The sequence below is a fragment of the Meles meles genome, chromosome 4 (genome assembly GCF_922984935.1).
Source record: "Meles meles chromosome 4, mMelMel3.1 paternal haplotype, whole genome shotgun sequence".
Taxonomy (NCBI): Eukaryota; Metazoa; Chordata; class Mammalia; order Carnivora; family Mustelidae; genus Meles; species Meles meles.
In genome coordinates this window covers 77,157,072-77,183,362 of record NC_060069.1, presented here as the reverse complement: position 1 = coordinate 77,183,362, position 26,291 = coordinate 77,157,072, and the positions used below count along the sequence as shown (strand labels likewise).

The 26,291-nt window shown below is 37.1% G+C and overlaps 1 protein-coding gene across 7 annotated transcripts in view; it reads right to left on the bottom strand.

Moving 5' to 3' along the window:
- The window catches only part of IFT80 (intraflagellar transport 80), a 114,710-nt gene that overhangs the window by 3,818 nt on the left and 84,601 nt on the right, over positions 1-26,291 (bottom strand). For all 7 annotated transcript variants that reach the window (XM_046003131.1, XM_046003125.1, XM_046003128.1 and 4 more), the window contains 7 exons: positions 18,992-19,056; positions 16,125-16,260; positions 15,563-15,710; positions 12,459-12,630; positions 11,460-11,549; positions 11,188-11,360; positions 6,449-6,572 (listed from right to left, as the gene is read on the bottom strand). In XM_046003131.1, the coding sequence (XP_045859087.1) occupies positions 6,449-6,572; positions 11,188-11,360; positions 11,460-11,549; positions 12,459-12,630; positions 15,563-15,710; positions 16,125-16,260; positions 18,992-19,056 (908 nt within the window). The remainder of the gene's footprint in view (positions 1-6,448; positions 6,573-11,187; positions 11,361-11,459; positions 11,550-12,458; positions 12,631-15,562; positions 15,711-16,124; positions 16,261-18,991; positions 19,057-26,291) is intronic.

The following is a 26,291-nucleotide window of genomic DNA, read 5'->3' as shown; positions in this document are numbered from 1 at the left end:
ATCTGTATCCATCTCTAGCTCTTTCCCTTCTGTCTTAGGCTAACCTCTTCACATATGTCCCCGATCCCATCTTCTTCCACTCCACTGGGACATCTGCCTTCAGTTATCACTTACATATTCAATTTCCTTCTCTTCACTGGCTGCTCCTTACCATCCTTCCCCCTCAATACTGTCTCCCTGCAAACTACCACTCTCATTCTTCTCATTCCTGACTCTCATTTTCTCCCCAGAGCACTGTAATGTGACCATGTTCCTACTATACTTCATAAACTTTTCACTAATGCCTCCATTAAGTATTTTTATTCTTCATCCTATATATGATTCAACTATGCAGTCAAAAAATATTTGGTGCTTACTATATGCCAAAGACTGTTCTAGGTGCAACAATTCAGCAGTGAACAAAAAGATAAAAATCAGTCTTCATAGAAAGAATAGCAAAGGTAACAATGGAGTCTATAAAAATATGCAAAATGTGAGAAGTGGTAAGAGTTTTGAAAACAGGGAAGGGAAAGAGTGAGTGCCAGGGGTGGCGTTGGGGGGAATGGATGTTACATTTCAAACAGAGTGGTAAGAAAAGGCCTCCCTGAGAAGCTGATTTGAAGACCTACAAGAGCTGAATGAGTCCATGCATATATCTGGGGAAGAGCACGATGACAAAAGGAAGAAAACGGCCCTGGTGTAGAAGCATTCCTGGGACCTTGTTGACCACAGCGCTTTGAAAAATCTCTGACTGTATATCACTCACTCCTGGTTTGTGCTCTCCTTTCTAAATGTTCTTTCCAGTTTTCTAAATGTTCTTTTTCCCTCCTGTATCTTTTCCCTAGACAACCTCCTAACTGTTAGTATTCATCAGGGTTCCAACCACAACCTTTTTATACTTTCCCTAGGAGCTCACATCAACTATGCCTACATGGTCATGACCATAAATCTATTTATCACGTCCTGATTGCTCCTTTGTCAGTATCTTCAGTGTTCACAATTATATTTCCAATTGCCCATTAGATATCTCCATCTGGATACCCCACTGGGACTTCAAACAAAAAATGTGTATTTTCATGTATTCAAACTCAAAAGGTCTAAAACACGTATATTTTCATGTTCCTTATCTAGATTAATGGTATCTCTCCCCATCTACCAGTCACCCATATTAGAAATGTTGAAGTTGCTCTCAAATGTCTTGCTGGCCAACTTGACCACCTCTCCTACCACCACAAGCCACAGTGTTCTCTTGATTTTACAACCGATTTTTTTTTTTTTTTTTTAACATTAATCTTACCCTTTCCATCTTCTGGTGGACCTATTATAGTAATCTCCTACCTGGTCAGTGTTTGCCATGTTTACTTTTATATTCAAAGTAGCAAGGGGAGTACATTTTCTGCCCAAAGTGCTCAATAAATATTGAATAAAGCAGATGAGCTATCACCTAACAATTTCTCTTGGGTTTTGTGTCTCAGGAGCTCATAAAATTATAAGGCTTTAAAACCTGCCAAAGAGCTTAGGAAATAGTTATGCCTAAAGTGGTTTGTCTGAACTTCTCGATCTTTTTCAAAATTCTATACCTTCTGAAATTCTTCCCCCAAGCTATTGGTTTGTTTATATTTCCACTGTTTTCTTTCTCCTGGAATAATGTTTTAAACATTTCCTGGTTTTTCTACTTTTCTTCTTGTACAGAATATATTCGATAGAGTGAATTTTGTTTGCCAGAATTGCAGATTATTTTACAAATATTTATTGAACACTATTGTAGACCAGGTAAAATGACTCTAGTTGGGGTTCTTAGAAGAAAGTCCATTTTGTATGAATCTCAGGTTTCCATATTTTAAACAAGAAATGTCCAAATAACATTTCAGAGCTCGTAAGTACAATTGTATATGAAACTTTTCACTTACAAGATTTTACACCATGCACTGGGAGCCCAGCAGAATTCACCACATATCCAGAATAAATTTCTCAGTTTTTAAAAGATTTATTTCCTTTGGGTGTGCGTGTGTGTGTGTGTGTGAGAGAGAGAGGGAGAGAGAAAGTGAGAATGGGGAGGGCGAGAGGGAGAGAAAGAACCTCCAGCAGGCTCCACGTTCAGCACAGAACCCGTTGTGGGGCTGGATCTTATGACCCTGAGATCAGGACCTGAGCTGAAACCAAGAGTCAGATGCTTAACTGACTGAGCCACCCAGGCTCCCCTAATTTCTCAGTTTTTAATTATCTCTTTCTATTTAACTTATAGTTCTCAAGTTTATATAATCAAAATTCTGGCTTAGATAAACAGTGGGAATTTCTAAGTAAAAAGTAATTTTCATCTTAAAATACTGCTTTGTAATTTCTAGTTAGCTTCCAAATTATATTAATGAAGAAAAAAAAGGAGGATACTAGAACACAGGACAATGGGGAGTCAAGGTAAATAGTTTCAGGGTTTAAAAAAAAACCCTCAAAATACCACAAAGTCATGTTGTTCTAGTTATCCCATTTTGAAGATTTCTGCCACTCTTGTGATTGAAATTATTATATTTTGGTAACAGCTGCATACATAGATAATAATAAAAAAGGTAACAATGTTAAATTTTTGTTATCTATAATATTTGATTATAATAATGCAATATTTATAATATAAATTATGATAATTATAAATTTGAAGGTAAGAATTATATTTTCTACATCCTCTAAAGCACCTACTGTGAAAATACTGAAAAAAATATTGATGGCAAGGATGATGAAGAAACAGAGTAGTATGAATCTGTTTAAAAATTTTGCAATCAAGTGGATTTAATGTGAGTGCTCAGTTTTTGTTTTTTTTTATTTTATTTTATTTATTTATTTGACAGAGAGATCATAAGAGAAGCAGGCAGAGACGGGGGGAAGCAGGATCCCTGCTGAGCAGAGATCCTGATGCGGGGCTCAATCCCAGGACCCTGAGACCAAGACCTGAGCTGAAGGCAAAGGCTTAACCCACTGAGCCGCCCAGGTGCCCTGAGCGCTCAGTTTTAACATTTCATCCTTTTTTTCAAAACTGTGACAAAAAGATCAAGTGATGGTGATTCTCTGGGCTGCTTAGCCCTGTAGTGGTAGTGGCGGCTGTTATATTCTGTGAATTAAGAGTGTCGTCCTCAGGGATCCCAGGGGCCCTGAGTTTGTCCCAACAGTATAGTAAGCTCTCATAGCCCAAACTCTCAGAGGATTCATTTTCAGTACTGAAGTTCTGAATGAAACAAAAAGTCTGTGGAACATCTGTAAAATACACCCCTTTCTGAGTACCTGGGAGACTCAGTCTGCTAAGTGTCTGTCTTTGGCTCAGGTTAGGATCTGGGAGTCCTGGGATTGAGCCCTGCATCCAATCATTGGGCTCCCTGCTTGGCCCACGCGTGTCTCTCAAACAAACAAACAAACAAAAAAATACACTCCTTCCTACCAAGAAATAGACAACTGGTGTCTATCCCAGATCCAGATGTTGAAACTGCACTGCAGAAACTCTAAGAATGGCCCCAAAGGCTTTACTACCTTGTGAACTGCTCTGAAGTACAAAAATGTAGATCACAACACTCAGTGTGTTAAATATGGTGTGAGATAACAGAAAATATGTATATTGGTTTCGGCTCCCAGTTCCAGGCAGAGAACTCCTGAAACTCTTAATTTCCTAAGTGATAAGAACACTAGGAGCATCTTTTGTTCTAATATTTGGTCTTTGACCTTGGTCCTGACGCAGGGCTCCTGAAACCTTTGCAATTTCCTGAGTTAAAGGAGCATTTTTTTTTTTTTTAAAGATTTTACTTATTTGAGAGAGAGAGATAACAAGTAGGCAGAGAGGCAGGCAGAGAGAGAGGGAGAAGCAGGCTCCCCACTGAGCAGAGAGCCCGATGCAGCGCTTGATCCCAGGACCCTGAGATCATGACCTGAGCTGAAGGCAGAGGCTTTAACCCACTGAGCCACCCAGGTGCCCCAAGGAGCATTTTTTTCTTTTAAAGAGACAACTCCAGGGTGACCGGGTGGCTCAGTCAGTTAAATGCCTCTCTTCAGCTTGGGTCATGATTCCGGAATCCTGGGATGGAGCCCCACATTGGGCTCCCTGATCCTTGAGAGTCTGCTTCTCCCACTGCCTTCCCCCCCCCCCACTCCCTGCTTGTACTCTCTCTTTCCCTCAAATAAATGAATAAAATTTAAAAAAAAAAAAAAAAAGGAGAGACAACTCCAGATGAGTTCTTGGATGGCTCCTACATGAGGGCTGGTCACCAGAAAGACCAAGCCATGATTAGAAGCTAGGAATTTTCTATCCTGATCCCCATCCTCTTGAGCAGAGAGAAGTGCTAAAAATAGAGTTAATGATCTATCACATCTATGGGATGAAGCTGCCATAAAATTCCAAAGTACAGGGTTCAAAGGGCTTCTGGGTTGGTGAACACATCTACACTGGGAGGACGACACACCTCAACTTCGAAGAGACAGAAGCTTCTGAAGTTAGGGCCTTCCCAAGCCTTGTCCTGAGTCTCTTTTCATCTGGTTGTCATCCATAGCCTTTATCATATCCTTTAATAAACTTTTTTTTCTTTTTCAAGATTTTTTACTTATTGATTTGACAGAAACACAGCAAGAGAGGGAACACAGGCAGGGGGACTGGGAGAGAGAGAAGCAGTGCCAGCAGGGAGCCCCACGTGGGGCTTGATCTCAGGACCCTGGGATCAGGACCTGAGCCAAACGCAGATGCTTAACAAATGAACCACCAGGCATCCTTAAACTTATGTTTTAAATAAACATAAGTAAATGTTTCCCTTAGTTCTGTGAGCACATTAATCAAACAAAAGAGACATGGGACCTCTGATTTATAGGCTGTGAGCTGGAAGTGCAGCTAGCGACCTGGACTTGTGACTGGCATCTGAAACCTAAAGCAGGGGTTACTGGAATCTCTGACCTATAACTGGTTAGTCTTAGAAGCACAGGTGATAACCTGGGCTTGCAACCAGCATCTGATGGGGGTAGGGTGCAATCCTGTGGGACTGAACCCTTTACCTGTGGAATCTGATGCTATCTCCAGGTAGACAGTGTCAGAGTTGAGTTAAATTATAGGACACCCAGCTGGTGTTGGAGAATTGTTTGTTGGCATGGGGGACAAAGCCGCACATCAGGTGACCAGAAGTGAAGTGTTCTGTGTGAATAAATAGTAAAGGAGACTCACATGTGAAAGACTCACAGTACGAAAGAAATGTGTTTTAATCTATACAAGAGGAGAAAGATAGTTTCTCAAGTCATATGGCAAATAGATGATGTTGGCTTTAGTGGACATCATAGGTACCTTCTCCCTACCTTCTTGGCTCTTCCCAGGATCCATCTAATTTACCCTGCCCTTTAGGACAGGTCAGAACATTCCATTTTATTCTGTCTCCAAGGAGCAGCACTCCCACATCATCTACAAGCTCCACAAAAACAGAAGTCCTATCTGACTCAGCATCCAGCATAGTACCTGGCCAGAGTGAACACTCATACAGATTTTTTGAATAAACGAATGAATAAAAGGCTAAGAAAATCAACCTGTTCACAGAGCTGGGAGCAAGGCTGCCCCTGTCTTGGGATTACAAGGCTCCTGGGTCTGTATAGCTAGAGGTGAACCATTTATTCTGTAGTCTGAGCCTAGGTGGATCTAAGCCGGTGGCGAACAACAGTCCTGCTCCAGTTACCTGGGCAAACTGCTCCACCTCTCCTTGTGGGCTGATATATACTGGACTGACTTTCTTCTAGTTATAGCAATGAAACCTCAGATTCTGGCAGGGATTCAAAAGGCAAAAATTTAGCCTTCTTTAGTTCTAGGCAGTGAGGTCTCCCTGGGCTAGGCCCTTCTCCAGGTATGAACCAGCTCCCTAGAATTTTGCAAAGTGACAAAGTATCCATTTTCTGGCCAATGCCCTGTGTGTTTATGTATTTCCCCTGGAGCAGAGGGGCAGCTAGTGGAAGACAAAATTCAGGAGTCAGAAACCTTTATCCCAGCCATTTATATTGTTTATATAAAAATATCAATTAGCACCCAACTTTAACACAAATTAAATAAAATGAAAACAGACCTGAGTTAATCAAAACATGGCTTTACAATGCGCCTGGGTGGCTCAGTTGGTTAAGCACCTGCCTTCAGCTCAGGTCCTAATCCTGGAGTCCCAGGATCAAGCCCTGTAGCTGGCTCCCTGCTCAGCAGGGAGTCTGCTTCTCCCTCTGCCCCTCCCCCTGCTTGTGCTTTGTCTCTCTCACTCTCAAATAAATAAAATCTTGAAAAACAAAACAAAACATATGGCTTTAGGATTCCGGAAAAAAATCAGTACTAAAATTACAGAGTTAAAATAAGACTATAATATCATAAGGCAAAGCTATTTTTTAGAGATTTGGTATGAATTATTCTAATTTTGTCTTATTGAGATATATAGTATATATATTTATAAAGCATATACATTATCATAAAATACTGTATAATACTTACACCTTCTGCATACTGCAAATATCGTTTATTAGTTTCCTGTTTACCAAATGTCTCCAAAAACTTTTGACGGTAAGCAAGAACTGTATCAACATGGGTTTTGTATTTTACAGCCAATTCAAGTGCCCTATAATGAGAAACAAAACAGATTACCAGCATTGCCTGTATTAGCATCAGTACACAGTAGAGTTTTGGAACAAGACAATGGGACAAATGGTCTATGTTGGTCCCTCCCCACTCATTCCTCAATATGGAACACACCATTCCCTATCTCACCCATCTTGCAAATTCCTACTTATACTTCAAATTCCTACTTACACTACTTATACTTCCAGGTTCAGATCAAACATGATCTTTTCTCCCTGACCAACTTCTTTTGCAGAAATAAATGACCATTTTCTTATCTGTGTTCCATAACATTTTACACATACTATTATTTCTACAGCACTGCTTACAGTATATTATTATTATTTATGAGTTTGTCTTTTCCATAACCTATACATTTATTGAAGGGAAATCTGAGTTTTATTTCTCTTTGGTGAGTACTCCAGAGTATATGTATGATCAATGTTCACTGAAAAATTCATTGAAATCATAATAAAATTCAAGTGAATGAACGTCCCCCCAATGTAAGTGGCTTAACTCTCTTAACCATTTTTTAATTCTGTAATTTATTCTGTTCTAGAATTTACCTAAAGTCTAGAATTTATTCTGCTCAATATTCAATTAAATACTGATATCCTTTATGTTATAATACAGCAAATTTAAAATATAAAACTAAAATTTGTGGATAATAAAAATCTGACAAATGCCTTTTGCCATTTGGTTCTTAGAGAAAGTTAATAGCCATTTAAAATTTATAATCCAATTAATATGTATCAATACTATACTGCTCACTGTAATCTTCTTGTGTGTGTGTGTTTTTTTAAGGATTTTATTTATTAGAGAGAGAGCAAGTGAGTGAGAGCATGAAAGGGAGGAGGGTCAGAGGGAGAAGCAGACTCCCATGGAGCAGGGAGCCCGATGTAGGGCTCGATCCTTGGGTTCCAGGATCATGACCTGAGCTGAAAGCCGATCTCAACCAACTGAGCCACCCAGGTAACCTGTAATCTTGTTTCTAAGTATGATGTTAAAGCACCTTCTTTTTCAAGTTCTCTTGTCTCTTAATATGACATATTACTTCTGAATAAGCCAGTCATGATTTATTTATCAGACGCAAATATTATAAATCTGTTCTTTTAGACAATAGTAACTACTGACTAGATTTTTTGCAACATGTGACCCTTCAGTAGGAAAACGTGTTTCATTTTTAGCATGCTTTGGTTTGGCCTAAATAGTCACTTTAGAAGTATTTTACCATTTTATTTATTTTTTCAGCGTAACAGTATTCATTCTTTTTGCACAACACCCAGTGCTCCATGCAAAACGTGCCCTCCCCATTACCCACCACCTGTTCCCCCAACCTCCCACCCCTGACCCTTCAAAACCCTCAGATTGTTTTTCAGAGTCCATAGTCTCTTATGGTTCGTAGAAGTATTTTAGATATGCCCTGTGCATTAATTGACAATTGGTAGACAACTGAGAGAAACATTTAAGACTTAACATAAAAATTACAAATATAAGTAATATGTAATACAAACAATATCGTTCCAATTTTAGTATATGTGCTGCCGAAGCGAGCACTGTAATACAAACAATAATGCTAATATTCAGCACAATGATTTCTTAAAAAATATATTTCCATAAACCATGTGACTAACTCCAAGGATCAGTATTTGCTACCTACCCATCACAAACTCCTCACAAAGTTCCCTCATTCCTCGGTGACTTTTAAGTCTTTCAGAGAAAAAGAGAATGCACAGAAAAGAATGTAGAAGTACTGCAACATAGAGGAACGGAAGTGAAATGCAAGAAGGCAAAAACCAATTCACAAAGTCTCAAAAAATGAGCAGTAGAAGTAAAGATGTTTTAATCCTTCTAATCCTGTCCCCATCACCCTCTATATATCCCTAAGGCTCTGTCTCCAGTGTGGATGTGTGAGTGGAGACTCTGGTGAACCAGCCCTTTGGCACCTGAAATATTGCCATTTCCTGCTCCTTTTTTATGACTGAACACAACTGGGGAAGGAATTTTTGTTGTGCCAAACCGGAAGTATTCCAAGTGGGGAATACGTAAGCATCTATTCTGGGTTGGGGCTTTTCAGAAAGAAAATTATCTCCGAAGAGGTAATTTGTTATGGAACATCAGTACATTTAATTATGTAGAAAAGATAGAATATGAGGTCTAATACTGCATTTAGATACTAGATGTTAAGTATTATCTATATGATAGTCATTAGTATAAAATATGTATTATCTGATTGAAGAGCAAGAGCTAATGGTAAACATTCAAATTATACGTGCTATTTTAAATGTTCTCTAAAAGCATACACTGGGTAAAAAAGTGTTTCTTTATCACACAGAGGAAGGAATTCACTCCAAATTATATAAGGGTTATGGGAACAGCCTGTCCCTAGTTTTAAAATGGTTATTTGGCAACCAAACAAATGTGACATTAGATTATGGGGCTGGAATAAATCCATGTATCCTCTCTGATTTTAAATAGAAGGAAGTTATATAAAAAGATTTTATAACTTCAAAATATGATCTTTTACATAACTTGAATGAAGCAAAATCACTTTATATAACTGGTAGAAGTAGAAAAATTATTTTTTACTAATACTTACATAAATTTCTACCTCTCTTAACTTCAATTTTTGAGAACAGACTACCATTAAATGTCCAAAGTGAACATCAAATAGATGACTTGCTTACCTACAACTCATTAAGGGCTGTAACCTATTAGGTTGCAGGTAATTTTCTTTTTCCTTTTTTTTTTTTTAAGATTTTATTTATTATTTTGAGACAGAGAGATACAGAGAGTGAAAGAGCATGAGCAGGGGAGAGGCAGAGGGAAAGGGAGAGGCAGAATCCCCACTGAGCCGGGAACCTGATGTGGGGCTTGATCCCAGGACCCCAGGATCATGACCTGAGCCAAAAGGCAGATGCTTAACCATCTGAGCCATCCTGGTTGCAGGTAATTTTCAAATTCAAATGGGAATAACAGAAGTACAAACCAGCAGTACTGTACTTCTCAAATGGAATAACATATATTAACAAAATGAAATCTGTTCCCTTCTAAAGGACTTAAATAAAAATATAGAAATTCAGGGATCGCAAGAGCAATGTAATATATTTTTCATCCAATACTTAAATTCTATCCTTCTAGAATTCTAATTAATTAATGGATCTGGGTAATGATCATCATTAATTAATTCATTCTAATTAATTAATGGATCTAGGTAATGATCAACAGAAAAAGACAAGCAACCAGTCACTGTGAAAATATATTGAATACCACCTCTGACTGAGCCTTACCAAAAGGAAAAAAAAAAGTTAAACTCGAATCTAATCGAGTTTCTAGATTCAACACCAATATGGCTAATTGAAGGAGCAAAGGAACATGTCAAATGACACCACAAAGATGTAATCAACAGAATCCAGACTATGGGAAAACTCTATTGGCCCAGTTTCTGTAGTGGGAAAATTACGAGAAAAACCTATTAAGATGAAAAGAAACCTGAGAACACATCAATCAATCATAAGGTATGGACCTTTTCTGGATCCTGAACAAAACAAACCATAAAATAAATCAAAACATTCACAAGACAATCAAAGAAATAAGAACACTGAATAGAATTATTGTTAATTCTTTAAAATGTGACCATGGTACTGTGGCTAGATATTTGAAAACCTTGAGATACTTCCTGAAATATTTACAGATAAAGTGATCTGATGACTGGGATCTGCTTTTAAAAAAATAGTAGGGTAGGGGTTGAGAAAGACAAAGATGATGAAAGACATTTCAAACCTGGAAAAATCAGCATGCCAATTTTATAATGTAATTTCAGGTGTATATAAGCCCTACAGTTTTGTTTGTTTTTTTTTACTGAGAGACACATACCTGGGAGAATGACCTAATATGTCAGAGAGAAGAAGCATGCCACTTTGTTTTGAAAGCAATCTGTGTTGAAGCCTAACACAGAGAAGGCTACCACTGTGCACTCCTCATTTCAAATCCTACTGCATTTCTTCCTTAGCATCACAAATCTCTCATGGCTGTACTTCTCCCTGCCAGTATGACTGCTTCATCCCAGTTTTTCAGCAGATTTCTCCTCTTTCGCCCATCCCATAAACGTAGTTGATGTCTTCTCACTCCACACATTTCCCAAGCAATTGCGTCCATTCTTCTACCTTTAATTGCTATCCATTTGCTGATGACTCCTAAATCTACATCCCCAGTTCAAATCTATCTCCTGAGCTCCGGGTTCATTAATCAACGATTATCACATCTCTATCTCCTCACAAATATTTCAAATCCAACATGCCTAACACTGAATTCACTATATTCCCTTCCAAATCCACTAATAATACCATCATCTATCCAGTTATTGCAATCAGAAATTCGGGAGACATCCTAGCCTCTCTTTTCTTCTTCACACTTTAACTTCTAATCAATCACAAGTTTAGAGAAGGCATAAATCTTCAATGGCAAACTCCTCACAAATAGAAATGTGAATAAATTCTTTTGTGATGTTAGAAAACTATTAAGTACAGTGGAAAATGTAATTTTTCCAAGTGGTAGATAGAAGAATATATTAAGATCAGTTGGGTTTTAGAATTGATGAAAAACATTTTTATTACCTTTCCCAGTTATAGAGATTGATATTGATCTGGATTGCTTGATAAACAAGGCCAGCCTGAAGAAGTACCATTTCAGCCTCCTGTATGTTCCCACTAAGCATTAATATGTGAGCCATTTTTGATTCTTTAGATGGAAGCTCTTTTATAGAATTAATGTACTGAACCTTATCAATCTAAAAAAAGAAAACAATATACAAAGTGGGTAGTGACAGCAATATAACAAATTATGGTAAGAAAAACCACAAACATACAGATAAGTAAACATTATTTACTTCACCAATTGCTGCGTAGGCTATTTCTGCAGTGGTCATATCTCTGTTAGCAACTGCCATAGCAGCTAGGCAAGCCCACATGGTTTGCTCCTAAAGTGAAATAGGAGAACAATTATTTCAACGATGAGCAGAACTGCCTTAAAATAAGCAATGATTTAAAATACATTAAAGTTGGTTTTTAATTAAAAAATTAAACTTTGCTGAGCATGGCACGAAAAAACTACTAATTTAATTAATGATGTGGAAATTTCATCTGACTACTTTGTTGAAATATGTTAATAATACATAAAGAACTTCTTTTGAATAAAATTTCTGCAAATTTTCATTTCTAATTATCAAAGATTTATTTTTGAACTTCTGACATACTTTTAAGATAATTAAGGGTTATAAAGCCTCCAGTCTTTTTGATGAGGTCAAAGAATTTAACTTACAAGGAACCAGAGAAATAGGTTCTCAGACGATGCTATTATCGCAGATTGCCATCAACAACTCATTGTAAGGGAAAGCATCTAAAAGTCATTTTAAAAGCATATTCTAAGGGCTCCTAAGCTGTGTAAAATTAAAAAGTTCTGTGGTCAAATATGCTTGAAAAAACTGGATTCAACCAAGCTGGGAACTGCTGATCTAAAGTAGAGGTTCTTAACCTTAGGTGTACAAAACATCTGAGGAGTTAAAAAATATGCCTAGGATTCATCCCAGATCGAATAAATTAAAAATCTCTGTGGGGGTAAAACTTGGGAATCTGACTTTTTAGAAAGAGTTCCAGAGAAGATTTTTATATGTGCCAGTACAGAGAAACTACTCATTTAAATTACAGCTTCTTCCAAAATAACTCAGCAGTATCTATCCCCTTGTATTGCTTAAGTTTTTACTTATTAAAAGACCCATGATCTCATTTGCAATTTTTCCAGCCCTTAGCTGTTATCATTTCTTATCTTGCACAAAGACATATGTAAATATGCAACATATACACAATTAGGGATCTAAAATGTAAAGTACCTTAACGAAGCGACAAAGTCTTACAGCATCTTCCCATTTTGAACTGCTTACATATTCATGGAGAATAGCAGGATATGGTGATATGCTGATGTGAACCAGTGAGCCATCAGCTCTTCTTATAGTTACTTGATTTCCAACAAAACTCACAATATGGGGATTTTTACTAAATTCACTGTTGGAAAAAAGCAAAGTAAAATTTATGTTCTGAGCAAATCTTTCATATACACTAAATTTGGGGAGTTAACCCTTGATACAGATATAAAGTCTCCAAATCTCCAAAATTCACCCCCAAAAATGTTAACTGTAGGTAGAATGTATATATTTAAATAAACATTCGAATCTAACTTGCCATACACTTGGAGTAAAATATAGAAGTTTAATTTGGCAAAAATTATTACATATTTGAGATACTGGCACAAAAATAAGACACGCAGATTAGTGGAACAGAGTAGAAAGCCCAATATAGACCCGCAACTCTATGGTCAAATAATCTTTAACAAAGCAGAACAAAATATCCAGTGGAAAAAAGACAGTCTCTTCAATAAATGGTGCTGGGAAATTGGACAGCTATGTATAGAAGATGGAAACTCGACCATTTTCTTACACTATATACAAAGATGAACTCAAAGTGGATAAAAGACCTCAATGTGAGGCAGAAATCTATCAAAATGCTAGAGGAGAACATAGGTAGTAACCTCTTCGACATCAGCCACAGCAACTTCTTTCAAGACATTTCTCCAAAGGCAAAAGGAAACAAAAGCAAAAATGAACCTTTGGGACTTCATCAAGATCAAAAGCTTCTGCACAGCAAAGGAAACAGTCAACAAAACAAAGAGGTAACCCACAGAATGGGAGAAAATATTTGCAAATGACACTACAGACAAAGGGCTTATATCCAAGATCTATAAAGAACTCCTCAAACTCAACACCCAAAAAATAGATAATTACATCAAAAAATGGGCAGAAGACATGAACAAACACTTCTCCAAAGAACACATACAAATGGCTAATAGACACATGAAAAAATGTTCATCATTATTAGCCATCAGGGAGATGCGTCAAAACCACATTGATACGACCTTATACCAGTTAGAATTGCCAAAATTAACAAGACAGTAAACAAGTGTTGGAGAAAATATGGATAAAGGGGAATACTCTTACACTGTTGGTGGGAATGCGAGTTGGTGCAGCCACTTTGGAGAACAGTGTGGAGGTTTCTTAAAAAATCAAAAAACAGAGCTACCCTATGATCCTACAATTGCACTACTGGGTATTTACCCCAAAGATACAGATGTAGTGAAAAGAAGGGCCATCTGTACCCCAATGTTCATAGTGGCAATGGCCACAGTTGCCAAACTGTGGAAAGCACCAAGATGCCCTTCAACAGACGAATGGATAGAAAAGATATGATCCATATATATAATGGAGTATTATGCCTCCATCAGAAAGGACGAATACCCAACTTTTGTATCAACAAGGACGGGACTGGAGGAGATTATGCTGAGTGAAATAAGTCAAGCAGATGAGTCACTTACTTGTGGTTTCACTTACTTGTGGAGCATAAGGAATAACACGGAGGATATTGGGACATGGAGAGGACAAGTGAGCTGGGGGAAATCGGAGGGGGAGACGAACCATGAGAGACTGTGGACTCTGAGAAACAAACTGAGGGTTTTGGAGGGGAGTCGGTGGGGGGTTGGGTGAGCCTGGTGGTGGGTAATAAGGAGGGCACGTATTGCATGGAGCACTGGGTGTGGTGCGTAAACAATGAATCTTGGAACACTGAAAAAATAAAATTAAATTAAAAAAATAAAAATAAATGGCAATTTGCAAATGAGTTAGGAGGAATTTTTAAGCAGTGCGTCATGACTACTAACTAACAGGGATAAAATAGCCAATGGTTTATCTAGGGAGTTCTGGAACCTCTATCCCCAGAAGTGTTTTAATGTCAACCTGCGTCAACCTGATAAACAGTAAAAGATTACTGTGAATTATCATTGAAAGTGGAGGTAGATTGGGGGAAAAAAATCTCAGGAATCCCTCTCAAACTCATTAGTACATCATTTTCCCCTCATTTGTTGGTCACGGAAAATGAAGAGTTTCAAAATCCTTCCTAATTTTTGTTTTGTTTTCTTATTTCTATCCTCATTTTCACAGATTGTAATGTGATGTAATATGATGTAATACAATGTAATACTGGTGAAACGCGAAGAATTCGTTAAAAAAAAATTATTACGTATTTGAGAGCTATGCCTAAAAGTATTTGAAATAACCTTTTCCCCGCCTAAGTCTTAAGGTAAATTACACAAATGTCTAAAACTCTCGGCATTCACTTTTGAAAGTATAAACCAATAAAAAATTAAGATGATTCCAAGGTTATTTCTCTTAACAAAAAGAGATGAACTTTAAGAGACTAACTTTTCTTCATTAGTTTAAATACTTTTAAAATGATCCTCTCTGGTTTTGCTAAAGTTATGAACTGAATATTAAAATGAACTCAGAATAGATTTGAAAGTTAAGCTAAGGTTTGGAGCTAAGAAGCTTTGTATTCTTATTTTGTCAAGAGTGAGAGATCTTGTTATTTCTTAGAGAATTTAGGAATATACATGTATTTTCTGAAGCCTGTAAAATTGAAAAAAACTCTTCAGTAGCCTTATATAGTTTTTCTATCTTTAATATTAATTTAAAAATTCAATTCTAGAAACACATACAGTCCTGTAAGTATGATAATAATTTATAATTTATGATAACCTGAGAAAGAATAAAGGTTGACACATGTTTTATATCACTGAAAAATCTTAACAATGTCCATATTAAAACCACAAACACATTGATAGAAACTACCTGAGTTACATTAAACAACCTCAAGCTTGAAAATTATATAAGGAAAACTATATCTATAGAAGGAACAAATAAATATAATAGTATTATACAATACTTTCAAATTGACCCCAATACTTAAAAACTTATTAAACTAGCATTAGCTAAGCAATTTCATTGACTGAGTAGATTGAAAGGTAGCTTGTGGGATTGAAATTAGGGGCAAAAACATGACACTTAAGAGTTATTTATCACAATAAACAATTCCAGCAGTAAAATGTTACCTTGCATCCCTTTCAAATAATGTTTTAGGCAAAATGTCTCTGTCCACATAAACTGTATTGGGGTAATACCACACTGTAAATCGAGTATCTTGAAGTCCACAAAGGATATTACATGTATCACTCCAGGCCAAAGTATGCACCATTGTTCCTTATTTTAAAAAGAATGTTAAGGTACTATTAGTTCCACTACAGTAAGTATTAAAAATACTTTAAAAATAAACTGACATACAGGACCCCTTCTAATTTCGGTAGATATGACTATATTTTCCGATCATTTAATAGTGAAAATGTGCAAAAAAACTCATTTAAAAATGTATGGAAATATTTGAGTATTTTATTTAGAACCATTATGTTTCAATTTGTAAGTATTTCTTTCAATGCTAATGTGGCTGTAGCAGCTAAAGACTTACTATTTAAGTGGTGTTAAATAGTTAAGAAAGGTTATACTAAAGCATTATTCACAGATTAATTCAAGCAAGTATGCTACTTAGTATAAATATGACAGAGTAGATCCAAGAAAATTCAAAGTAATCAAATTTTAAGTGTATTATAATTATTTTACCAAGTTTGATAATTTGTTCTTCCTTCCCAAAACGTTTCACTGAAGTGATATAGAGATCTCTATTTTTATCAATGAAGGCAATTTTTCTATCATTGGTAAGTCCCTTTTGATCCAGAGCAATTTCCAAAATTTCATTCTAAAATTTAGAAAAATGAAAATACTGGATTAGTTTTAGTGCTTGACATCAGATCATTTAAATTATTTAATTACAAGAACATCTGTTATTTAAAGATCAATTAAATATCACTCCCTACTTGGAATGATAAAACATCCCTGTTAAGTAATTTTAAACTACTGATATAACTCAAAAGCTAAAGCACAGTTACTTTTTTTTTTTTAATTTACAAGGGAAAGATGCCCCTTAAAACACTATAAATAATGTGTATTTTTTTGAAACTTCATAAGCTTCTTTAAGATTTGTTTATTTATTTGAGAGAAAGAGTGTGTGCACCAGTGGGGGAAGGGGGAAAGGGAAGGAATCATCAGGCAGATTCCCCGTTGAGCCTGGAGCCCAACTTCATTCAGTGAGGAGCTGGGGCTCAATCCTATGACCCAAGAGATAATGACCTGAGCCAAAACCCAGTCAGATGCTCAGCTCAACCAACTAGCCACCCAGATGCCCCATGCTGAGAAGCATTTCTATCTCTCCTCCTGTTCTACCTTTAGTAGATGGAGTGAAAGGGTGAGGCAAGTCTGAATATCACAAGAGAGATCTACTTTAATTAATACATTCCATAACAAAATTTACTCTAAATAAAAAGCCTATATTTTAAGAGATTTTTAAGAGTAAATTTATGAAAATATCTTATGTTTTTAGGGTTTTAGATTTTATACATTCTTTCCTATTTCCTGTGAAACAGGAAACTACCTTGTATTGTAGATACAAGGAACTATACTATACAAGGTACAAGGTACTTTACCTTGTAAAGTAAGTATTCCTATACTTACTCTATAGACGAGAAGACTGAGATATATAGCCATGAAGTGATTTTGCTCAGAAAAACTAGTGACAAGCATATCCAGAATTTAATATTTTATTTATTTATTTGACAGAGAGAGTTAACAAGTAGGCAGAGAAGCAGGCAGAGAGAGGGGGAAGCAGGCTCCCTGCTAAGCAGAGAGTCCGATGTGGGGCTCGATCCCAGGATCCTGAGATATTGACCTGAGCTGAAGGCAGAGGCTTAACCCACTGAGCCACTCAGGTGCCCCCCATATCCAGAATTTAAAATTCAGATTTCTGACTTTAAGATTAGTGTTCTGTCCATATAACAAAGTATTTCTGGCATACTGCATTATCTTACACTATTACACTAGCTAGTGAAAGTACTTTCCTTATATGGTTCAGTGTGGATTCGTTTCAACTGAATCCAAGAGGGATTTATTTACTGCTTACTGTCTTGAGACTTGCTAAGACTTTTTAATTTTTTTAGACTTGCTAGGATTTGTTTTGGTTTTTTTTGAAGGTATAATAGTATATTAAATGTCGCATCATTTGGACACAGGTCAAATAAATTGATACACCCATAAAATGTTAAACCATATGGTGAAGGGAAAAGGATTGGGAAAGTACTTTATGTTCTGATACAGAAAGATCTTCAGGAACAGTTTATGTGAGAAAAGCAACGTACAGAGTTGTATGTCACATTTTTGTAAAAGAGGGGGAAAAGAACATATATCAGTTTTGTTTATATATATGCACTAAAAAAATCTCTGGAAGGAAAATGGAGTTTAATAATGGTTGTTAAACTGTGTGCCTGGGTGGCTCAATGGGTTAAGCCCCTGCCTTCAGCTCAGGTCATGATCTCAGGGTCCTGGGATCGAGTCCTACACTGGGCTCTCTGCTTGGCAGGGAGCCTGCTTCCTCCTCTCTCTCTGCCCGCCTCTCTGCCTACATGTGATATCTCTCTGTCAAATAAATAAATAAAATCTTACCAAAAAAAATAATGCTTGTTACTTATTTGGTGGAATAGAATTGTACTGATAAGAAAAAGGTGTAGTAGGGAGACTTTTTCCCTGTATATTTTTTATGCTTTTTCATTTCTGAACCTTATGAATTTACTTGTTATTCAAACTCAAACTAACAATTACAAAAAGAGGAAAATAAAATATAGACTAATGCTTCACTAGTGGCATTGAATAATAGTTAAAAACATATCTAAACCTGAATATATCTCTTATTAGAATAAATAAAATGTGCTTCTTTATTTTAATGCTAAAAATCAAAAACCAACAAGCAACTTCAAGATCTTTTTGTCCTTCTATAGAATTTTTTTTTTTTTTTTTTCAGTTTAACTACAGTGTTAAAACCTAAAAGCAAATTTTGGCTAAGGACTGGTCAGTGAGAAAACTGCAAGTTGTTTAGAAAAACAAAACATTTTTATTTACTGATAAGTACTAAAAGTTTAATCAAAATAGAACATTTTACTAAAAAGCAGTAAACAGCCTTAATAAGACATATAAATCAGATTATTTTATCCATTTAATTTGTATATATAGCTTTCCATTACAGAGTTTACTAGTGTTCAGTCTTTGTGACATTTTTAGGCAAAATACTCTAGTAGAAAGCAACTGGGTTTAAATATAAAACTAATTTCTAGGGGTGCCTTGCTGGTTCATTCAGAAGAGCTTGCAACTCTTGATCTTGGGGTCATGAATTCAAGCCCCATGTAGGGTTATAAAGATTACTTAAAAATGAATAAATAAATTAAAACTTAAAAAATAAAAGTAAAATGGAGGATGAAGCAATTATTACAGATAACTCTTAAAAAATTAATTTCTATGTTTTTGACTTAAAATGAAAACATTAATTTTAAAAAGGAAGTAAATAAACACGGCTATTTATATTAGAAGTAGCTAATGTCCATTACCTTATGAGAAAGAAGCTTCCCATCGCCTAATGGTTTTCCAGTTGATGCCTCAAAAAGGAAGATTACTTGAAAACAAAATTAAGCATTAGTTAAGTATTAAATTAGAATTTTTATTGGTAAACTTCATTGGATTATTATATCCTGATGAGAAATTATTTAACCCTTTGGACCACAGAGTATCTATCAGCACAGAAGAGCAGCAGCATGAAATTCCTACATATCAATGGCGTTATATTTCTTAAAAAACCAGTGGAACTGAATACTTTTTCCTAAAACATATTAGAATATGTTATTAATAGTAATTAATGTAATGGTATGGCTTCACTCCTCCATAAGATCTACAATGGCAAGTCCAAATCTAGATGTAATTTATAATTTTCAGAACTCTGATTTGGATGAATATAACATCAGACAATCATATTTCACGAAAGAAAAATGTGCCAAGTGTCTACTATAATACCAGGCAATGTGCCATGTACTGTTTAATTCCCTGGGGTCAGTGCACTGTTCCCTATGGTATAATTAGTAGTTTGTCTGGTTTTTGTCCTGGGTTCCTTACAGGGACCTTCAACAACCCTTGGAATTTCCTGAATGATTAGGAATGTCTTAGTTATACTGGTGGGGAGACTCTTGGTGAGCCCCTACATAGCTTCAGAATAGGAGATGGTCATCAGAAAACCCAAGCATAGTCAGTTCCCCGACCTCTGGGAAGGGGGCTTCTGGAGATTGGTTCTGGGGAATCTGGAGATTAGGGGGTTGGAAATTGAGTTCAATCATGTGGCCAATAATTTAATTAATCATGCCCATGTAATAAAAATCCCATAAAAACTCAGGATTGCTTCCTCATTGGTGAACATACTGATATACTGGGAGGGTGGTGTGCCCTGATTTCATGAGAAGGCATAGAAGTTCTGTGTTCCTTCCCAGGCCTCGCCTTATCTGTATCCTTTATAATAAAACTATAATTCTAAGTATAGCATCTTCCTGAGATCTGTGAGTCAATTTTAGCAAATTATCCAACTGGAGGGGGCCACCGGAGTCCCCAAATTTGTAGCCAGTCAGCAAGCAAAAGTGGGTTAGTCTGGGGCTCCCTGAAGCTTGTGGCTAGTGGCTGAAATGACGGAAGTCTTGAGAACTTTGCCTTTAAGCCCTGGGGTCTGTCCTAACTCCAGGTTGTTAGTATTAGAAATGACTGCAATATACCAGTTAAGGTAAAAATGGAATAGTAGGTGTCAGGAAGGGTGAGAATCACAGCAACAACCCTAACTCATTGAAACATGCGGTCTGGGAAGAGAAAGGATGAAAGAACAGGGGATGAGGAACCTCTGACTCTTAAAGGCAGCAGGATCACCCACGGTGTGAAATAGCAGCTAAGCTGCAATCAGCTGTGAGAGGTAAAAGTTACCTATGGAATTTTGAGATGATCGATCCATCTCCTGGGAAGCTGGCTCACTAGATGCATAAGAAAATGCAAAATAATATGAAAAAGAGAAAATATACAATCCCATGGTTATTATAATCTGTAATAGATAAAATGAAAGTAAGAGATGGGCCTAATATAGATTCTGGACAGTCTCAATTACAGCCTCTGGTCCCAAGGCTCCCACTGAAAGAGTATGTTGGAGAAAATCCTGATTCTGGTTAGCCTAAGGTATAGTTACTATCCTTAAGACTTCCCAAGGAAAAAGTTATGCTAAAAAAAATCATGAAAAAGGCTAAAACAATTAGAGATAGACAGAGAGGAGCATCAAGAGCCTCATCCCAGCTAGGTGAAAATCTAAGAAACGGGATGAATAAAGCAAACATTGATGGGGTTTAAAACAAACAAACAAACAAACAAACAAACAAAAAAACCCAGATGTTGGATGAACCAATGGGAAATCTCTGCTGGTCACCTAACATTGAAGGCCTTTAAACAAATCTGCTCTATTCATCCTAGTTTGGAGGAATTTGGAAAGCTATATGGCAGAGAGCAAAAAGAAACGTCACCTCCAATTGCCTGGGGCTATGGTTCCCCAACTTAATTAAGAGACGGATTGATGAAAGGGTTTCTTGGCTCAACACTCTACTAGGGACACAAGGCCTTATGCACAGGAGTATGGTAAAATGGTCAGGGAGCAGAATAGAGAAGTTTCTAGGACCTCTTGATATGATGAGAGTCCCATGCACTGTGGTACCAAAACCCATTGGTGAAGTTCTAGTGAGGACTAAAATTAAATTGAGAGAACAGAGAAAAGCAAGGGTTAATATGAGGAAAGTGAAGCTTGGATGAAAATTGGAGTGTTTAAATGGGCTTCACGTGAAGAGGCTGTGTCTCCGTTACTTGAATGTTTAATGGGATTGGATATTATGTCTGACTGAGGAATCCTTCCACTACCTAGTGCTTTAAAACTAAAACCTGTTGGCAAAGTCCTACTGGAGGTCAATTAGATTGAGAGATAAGAGAATACAAGAACTAACTGGATTAAGATGAACATTTAAATGAAAGTACACTTGAAGAAGCTTCATATGAAGCAGTTGTGTCTCTTTTACCTGTATGTACTATAAGGGTGGATATTGTGCCTAGCTGGGGAATGTTTCCCCTATCAAATATTGCAAAACAAAAGGCATGAAAAATCCACCTCTCCAACAATATTAACTAGACATATAAAATGGGAACCAATGAGACTGCCTGAACATAGAGGCCTTATACCAAATGGTACCAAACAGAAGCTGTAGGGCTAATAAAGATACATTCTCTGTTCAGCAGTCTTGTGTGGAGCGTAGACTGGGGGGTGTGGGAGCACCTCCCAGGGACAACTACTGGAAATCTATACAAGACAATTTCCATTTGGAGGGACAATGACTAGCTTGCTACCAGACACTAATTGAAACTGCCTCTGACTGAAACACATAAAATAAGGGTATCTTGGGTGATGTCAGAGAAATGCTCTAAGAGGAAGGCAGTGCCCAGGAGATTCTGTCATAGAACAGAAATGGTCTGAGCAGGAATACACCATCAGGGCAATGCACGGAGTTCCACAGCATGTTCATGAGCAGGTAGCCTGTCTTCCCCAGGATTGACTCTGGAACCATGTGAGGACCTGCAGGATTCTAGCATCACTTACACAGAGAGCCTTTTAACGGCTCTCAACAGACCAACAAACAGCTGCTTGGCTTATGGACGGCAGTTTCAACATGAACACAAGACACTGGGTTTGGAAGGCCACCACTCGGATCGAAAAAGGTAAAAACAAATTGGCTCAGCGAGCTGCACTGCATGCTGTTTACCCTTATGTCTGGATTTTGACCTACTCACAGGCACTGGAATGGCCTGGCCATATGGTGAGGCGGATGGGCAGTGGAAGACTGGACTACAAACGGGGTGCTCTTCCGGGGCATGGCCATATGGAAATCACCGTGGAAATCTGAAGGGTGCATTCAAACAGGCCATGTCAATGCCCATCAGAAGAACCCTCTTCCAGCATCAGAAGATGTTTTACAAATCATGAGCAGACACCCAAGTGTGCTCACTTGAGGTAGCCACTGGGTTAATGAAGTGAGGGGACTGAAACAATGCAGAGAGGGGTTGACTCTAGACATATTCCTTTTGCATCCGTGGTGGCACAAAATGCCAACAGGAACTGTTCTGTCTGCCAACAAGAGAGATTTAGGGACTGCAGATGGCTATGGGGAAGATGCTCTGCAGGGAGTCTTGTGCACAGTGGCAAGTCCGACTGATGCCTGGAGCACTGGGGGCTACAAGTGGGTCCTGACAGAAATGGACACTGACTCTGGGCTTTCTTTGCTTACCCGGTGGTGGAAGCAAAGGTTCAGAGTACTAAGGAAGAACTGGAGTAGAAGGTATTGCACTGATCCGGACCACTGGGTCACATTTCTTCAGACCAAGGAACATACTCTACAGCCCATCATGTTCAACAATGGGCAGAGAGATTCTTTTTGAGAGTAATAGTCTGGTAAAGAATTAGAATGGGCAATGAAAACAACTGTTATTTAAAATGGGGAGAAAGGTAATATAGGCATGAAGAACTAGCTTACAAGACTTCATGAGTGGGTACTGACACTCAACATGAAGGGAGCAAAGGGTGTGTTCACACTAGATAAATTCCTCTGCAGTTTCAGTGGAAATAAGGAATAGGGGGTGAGGAAGATGCTAGCATGACTATGCAGTTATTCCCACAAAAAGAGAATGCTGGTATGATGGCTGTACTTTTTCCTTTCTTTCCCATATCACCTCAAATTTCTTCTTTTTACTAGATACAATGGTCTCAGTACCAAGATTACAACTACAATTATCAGGAGCAGAGATGATTCCTAGGCAAGAAGCTATCTATACTTTCGAGGTCAGAATTTCTAAGGACCTGATGAAATAGGTTGTGCTTCCATTCCAGCTGGTAAATATGAGGTTAAATGTGAATGCAGCTATCCTGCCCAGTAATAGACACAGTCTGCTACTTCTTTACAAATGGAGAGGAGAAATAGTATCTGAGAATAAAAGAATGACTAAATGGGTATGCAATGGAGGAAAACCAATATTTCATTAATGCTTCAAAAGAGTCTCCAAGCAAAAGCTGATATTATTTGTTTATCAAGTATAGTTAGCATACAGTGCTATAGAGATACCTAAAAAGGTGAAGAAGTCAAGGAGCACCTGGGCGGTGCAGGTGGTAAAGCATATGGCACAGGTTCTGCTCTCATGGTTCATGAGACTGAGCCCTGCTTTGGTCTCTGCACTCAGTGTAGGGTCTGCTTGGGATTCTCTCTCCTTCTCCCTCTGCCCCTCCAAAATGTGCTCTCTCTCTCTCTCTTAAAAAAAAAAAAAATCAATAAACCTTTAAAAATTTTTTTTAAATGAAATAAATAGAAAGGCGAAGCCAACAAGACACTCACTTCAGACCTAAAGACACATGCACATTGAAAGTGAAGAGATGGAAAAACATTTATGATGAAAAAGGAAGTGAAAAGAAAGCTGGGGTAGCAACACTTATATCAAACAAAATAGACTTTTCTAAAAAAAGACTGTAACAAGAGACAGACATTACTACATACATTACTACATATGCTACATTATTACATAATGATAAAGGGAACAATCCAACAAGAAGATATAACAATTGTAAATATTTTAAAAAATTGTAAATATTTATGCACCCAACCTGGGAGCACCCAAATACATAAAGCAGTCATTAACAGACACAAAGGAAAAAACTGATAGTAATACAATAATAGTGGGGGACTTTAAAACCCCACTTATATTAATGGATAGATCATCCAGACAGAAAATCAACAAGTTAACAGTAGCTTTGAACAGCATATTGAACCTAATGAATATAACAGATATATTCAGAAGATTCCATCCAAAAAACAGCAGAATACACATTCTTTTCAAGTGCTCATGGAACATTCTCCAGAAGAGATCATATGTTAAGCCACAAAACAAGTCTCAACAAATTAAACAGGACTGAAATCACATCATGCATCTTTTCCAATGACAATGATATAAAACTCAAAATTAATCAGAAGAAAAAAATCTGGAAAGAACACAAAGAAATGGAGGTTAAATAGTATGTGACTAAATAATGAATGAGTCAACCAAGAAGTCAAAGAGAAAATAAAAAAATACATAGAGGCAAATGAAAATACAATGGTCAAAATCTTTGGGATGCAAGAAAAACTGTCCTAAGGGGTAAGATTATAACAATATAGGCCTACCTCAAGAAGCAAGAAAAATCTCAAACAACCTAACCTGACTTGGAAAGGAGCTATGAAAAAAATAAATGAGCAAAGCCCAAAGACTGTAGAAGGAAAGAAATAATAAAGATTAGAGAATAAATATATGAAATAGAGTCTTAAAAAAAAAAAAAACCAAAACCAAAAACCAAAACAATAGAACAGACCAATGAAACCAGAAACTGGTTCTTTAAAAAGATCAACAAAATTGATAAACCTTTAGCCAGACTCATTAAAAAAAAAAAAAAAAAGAAAGAGAGAGAGAGAAGATTGAAATAAATCAGAAATGAAAGAGAAATAACAAGTGACACTACAGTAATACAAAGATTATTAGAGAACATTATGAAAAAATATATGTCAAAGATTGGACAACCTAGAAGAAATGGATTAATTCCTAGAAACATATAACCTCCCAAAACTAAAGCTGGAAGAAAGAGAAAACTTGAATAAACTGATTAATAGCCATGAACTTGAATCAGTAATCAAAAAACTCCCCCAAACCAAAAGTCCAGGACCAGATGGCTTCACAGGTAAATTCTACCAAACATTTAAAGGTTGTTAATACCATTCTTCTCGAACAATTAATAAAAAATAGAAGAGGAAGAAAAGATTCCAAATTGAGTCTATGAGTTCAGCATTATCTGGATACCAAAACCAGACAAAGACACTACCAAAAAACGAGTACAGGCCAATATCTCTGATGAACATAGATGCAAAATTCCTCAACAAAATATTGGCAAACTGAATCCAACAATACATTAAAAAAATTATTCACCACAATCAAGTGGGATGTATTCCAGAGATGTCAGGGTGGCTCAATATTTGCAAAATCAATCAATGTAAACCACATTAACAAGAGAGAGAATAAAAACCCTATGATCATTTCAATAGATGCAGAAAAAGCATTTGACAAACTACAACATCCATTCATAATAAGCTCTCAATGAAGTGAGTTTAGAAGGAAAATAACTCAACATAATAAAGGCCACATAGGAAAAAAACCCTGGCTAACATTACTTATTTTAGAGAGAGAGCATGCTGAGTGTGCAGGGGCAGAGGGAGTGAGAGAGAATCTCAAGCCGACTTCGTGCTGAGCACAGAGCCTGAGGCAGGGCTCAATCTGACAACCCTGAGATCATGACCTGAGCTGAAATCAAGAGTCAGTCGCTTAAGCAACTGAGTCACAGGAGCCCCCAAACCAGAAGCTTTTTTAAAGATAAAAGCATTCCATCCTGTTGCTGGTTGCACATATTATAAAGAGATGGAGGTATAGGGACTGATTTGTCTACTTCTTTCTATAACTAACTGTAAGTGGCCATGAACTATGGGAGGCTGGATCTGTATTTTAGTGTTAGTATGTAGCAAAAACTGGTAGAAAGAACAACCAAGGAGCTGCCGGCCTAAAAGAGCTGCTTCTAAACACAAGAAACTGCTAACTTCTCTCCCCATACCCAGATATTTGTTTCAAATAGCCACCCACACTAATATCTTAGCGTATCTGTGCAAGTGTTTAAGGAGAAGGAAGCCAAAAGCACTATTACCTCTATACTTAACTGGTCACCCATGTGGT